Source organism: Tupaia chinensis, unplaced genomic scaffold (assembly GCF_000334495.1).
Source record: "Tupaia chinensis unplaced genomic scaffold, TupChi_1.0 Scaffold148012_1, whole genome shotgun sequence".
NCBI lineage: Eukaryota > Metazoa > Chordata > Mammalia > Scandentia > Tupaiidae > Tupaia > Tupaia belangeri.
In genome coordinates this window covers 2188079-2190845 of record NW_006207862.1, presented here as the reverse complement: position 1 = coordinate 2190845, position 2767 = coordinate 2188079, and the positions used below count along the sequence as shown (strand labels likewise).

The 2767-nt window shown below is 51.6% G+C and overlaps 1 protein-coding gene across 1 annotated transcript in view; it reads left to right on the top strand.

The window, feature by feature from the left end:
* Positions 1 to 1759: 1759 nt before the first annotated feature.
* Positions 1760 to 2767, top strand: part of CHST3 (carbohydrate sulfotransferase 3) — a 10120-nt gene continuing 9112 nt past the window's right edge. Inside the window, 1 exon segment of the mRNA XM_006170096.3 lies at positions 1760 to 1938. Coding sequence (XP_006170158.1) covers positions 1799 to 1938 — 140 coding nt within the window. The 5' untranslated portion in view covers positions 1760 to 1798.

Genomic DNA, 2767 nt, shown 5'->3' with positions numbered 1-2767 from the left:
CTCACCTGCGTTAGGAGCCCATCTCCCTGCTTTCCCCAAAGGGACGGGTTTTGGGACTGTCCCTAAAACCGTTTATCTTGTGTGACGAAAGTGCAGCCTTATATCCAGCACCTGCCTCTTCTCTTGCTGTTGTTTTTCCCCAGGTGGGACCATGCCGCATCAGAGGTCCTCCACCGGGAATGACTTCACACCTCCTCTCCCCCCTCCTCCCCGCTCCCTCAAGGACACCTGACAATGTCTAGAGACAGTTTGATCATCACAGCTGAGCAGGGCTGTGCTGTTGGGATCTACTAGATGGAGACCAGGGTGATGCTGTTACCCCACAACACACAGGACATCCCCCAAGACAAAGAATTATCTAGTCCAGAATGCCAGCAGTGTCTAGGTGGGGAGACCCTGTCCTACGCAAAGATACTGCATCTGCATTGGGACCAGCAGTTGGCCTAATGGCTATGTCGCTGGACTCCCATGTGGTCGACTGCAGTTCAAGTCGCGGACCCAGCAGCTTGAACTCATGCCGAGTACGTGTGCATGTGTGCCCAAGATCCCAAGAGGAGAATGGAGGAGAAGGGATTGCGGCGTGGCCATGCCCCTTTGGGGGTGATTTCTCTCTTTCTGCCTCTTTGTCTCTGTCTTTCTGTCGAGCACACGCACCCTATAGCAAAAACCTTTCCAAAAATAAATAAATAAATAAGAAGATTTTTTTTGCTAAAAGGGCACTTGCCAGAGAGACAGAAAGTGAGAAATCACCTCCTACGGGGGATGGCCATGTCACAACCCCTCCTCTTCCATTCTCTTTTCGCACACACATTCCCAGAGTGAGTTTCAATCCTCTGGGTCTGGGACTCAAACTGCGGGTTGGTCATGTGTGAGTCCAGCAACATAATCATTACACCATCTGCTGGTCTCTGCACCTTGCTTTTTTAAAAAAATGTATTTGTGGATTATTCACATCAGCATTTATAGATCACCTCATTATCCTTTGTGACCATGTAATAAACCACTGCAGGCATGCTTCACCATCTTCATTTAGGTGTTTGCAGTCTTTGGCTACTGGAAACATTCATGCTGCATGGAACGGTCTTTTTTGTATACATGGCTTTGTCCTATGAGGTCAAAAAAAAAGAAAAAACAAAAACAACTGATGGAGGTGGGGCTGGTGATTCACAATTCACATGATTCAGTAACATTTCAAATGATCTGTTACAGATTTCAAGTCTTTGGGGCACAGTCTGTTTGGAGAGAGGGCCTAAGCAGGGCCAAGGTCCTCCAAAATCTGGTGGAGAGGTGTTGTTTTGGTTCATTTTGTGGCTAGGGACAGAAAATGCCCGAAACTGAGTGAGCTGTAATAGAGGCTTATCTAGCTCATGGCTGAAAGTCCGGAACCCTCTCCGGCAGGGATCTTCTGGCTACCCCACAGCGCGGCGAGGCAGGAGAGCATGGTCCGCAGTCCCCATGTGCGTCCATTCCCTCTCCTTATAAACGCGAGAGTTAATCATGAGGGCCCCTCCTCAAGCATCTTAATTCTAATCCTATTCTCCAAAGCCCACCTTTCACCACCATAATTGGATCAAATTTTCACCCTATAATCCTGTTAGGATGGCTCAGCACGTAGACTGTGGGGGCCATTTGAACCACAGCAGGCGCCCTTTATATCCATGGCCTAGTGTCTGACCGCCCCTCTCTCCACAGGACGAGAGTGTCCCCCACCTGAAGACAAGGAGCCAGGTCCCGCGTGACGCCCCTGAGCTGAGAGCCTGCAGCCTGCCTGAGGAGCCCCACCGCCCCACCTTTCCCCATGGAGAAGGGACTCGTTCTGCCCCAGGACTGCTGGGACTTTGTGCACAATCTCAGGATGAGGAGCAAATATGCCATTTTCCTGGCTTTTGTGGTGGTAGTTTTCGTCTTCATTGAAAAGGAAAATAAAATCATATCGAGGTGAGGGACGCAAGTCTTCCTTACCCAGGTGGCATGGGTTGGGGGCGCAGAAGTAGCTGTGGGGCTGTCTGGACCCGCAAAGGCATTCCTCCCCCAAGCCATCAGGCCCTCCTGAGTCCCAGGTAGCAGGTCTTGCACACGGCCTCATGACTGTAGAGTGCAGGAGGAGGGCTCTAGACCCAGGTAGCCTGGGTGGGAACCCCACCCGAGCCCCTCCCAGCCTGAGAGCTTAGGCAGGATACTTCGCTGTTCTGAGTCTTCGGTTCCTCTCCGGTAAAACGTGACAAAAGACGGGACCTGCCTTGTCATAAAAGTTAAACCAGAAAACGTGAAGGTATTTAGGCCCATGCCTGGAGTGAGGCCGGTCTCCAGCACTTACTGGCTGTGATGACGATGACCTCCTGGTCTGGAATGATAGCTCGCATTAGTGGCACATCACTTATACAGACCTCGGTGTCATGGGTGCCCCGGTGTGGGCACTCTGGTGGGCAGAGGTGCCATGTGCAGCAGCCCAGGCTGTGGACTGCTTGAGTCCAGGAGACTGTCTCTCAAAAGGCTATTCTAGAAATACTTTTCCTCGGGACCAGCAGTTGACATAATGGCTATGTCACTGGACTCTCATGTAGTCGACCACAGTTCAAGTCCCAGACCCGGTGGCTTAAACTCACATCAGGCGCATGTGTGTGTGTACCCAAGATCCTGGGAGGAGAAGGGAGGAGAAGGGATTGTGGCGTGGCCATCCCCCCTGGGGGATGATTTCTCGCTTTCTGTCTCTCTGTCTCTCTCTTTCTGGCGAGTGCACGTGCCCTATAGCAAAAATCCCCCCCCC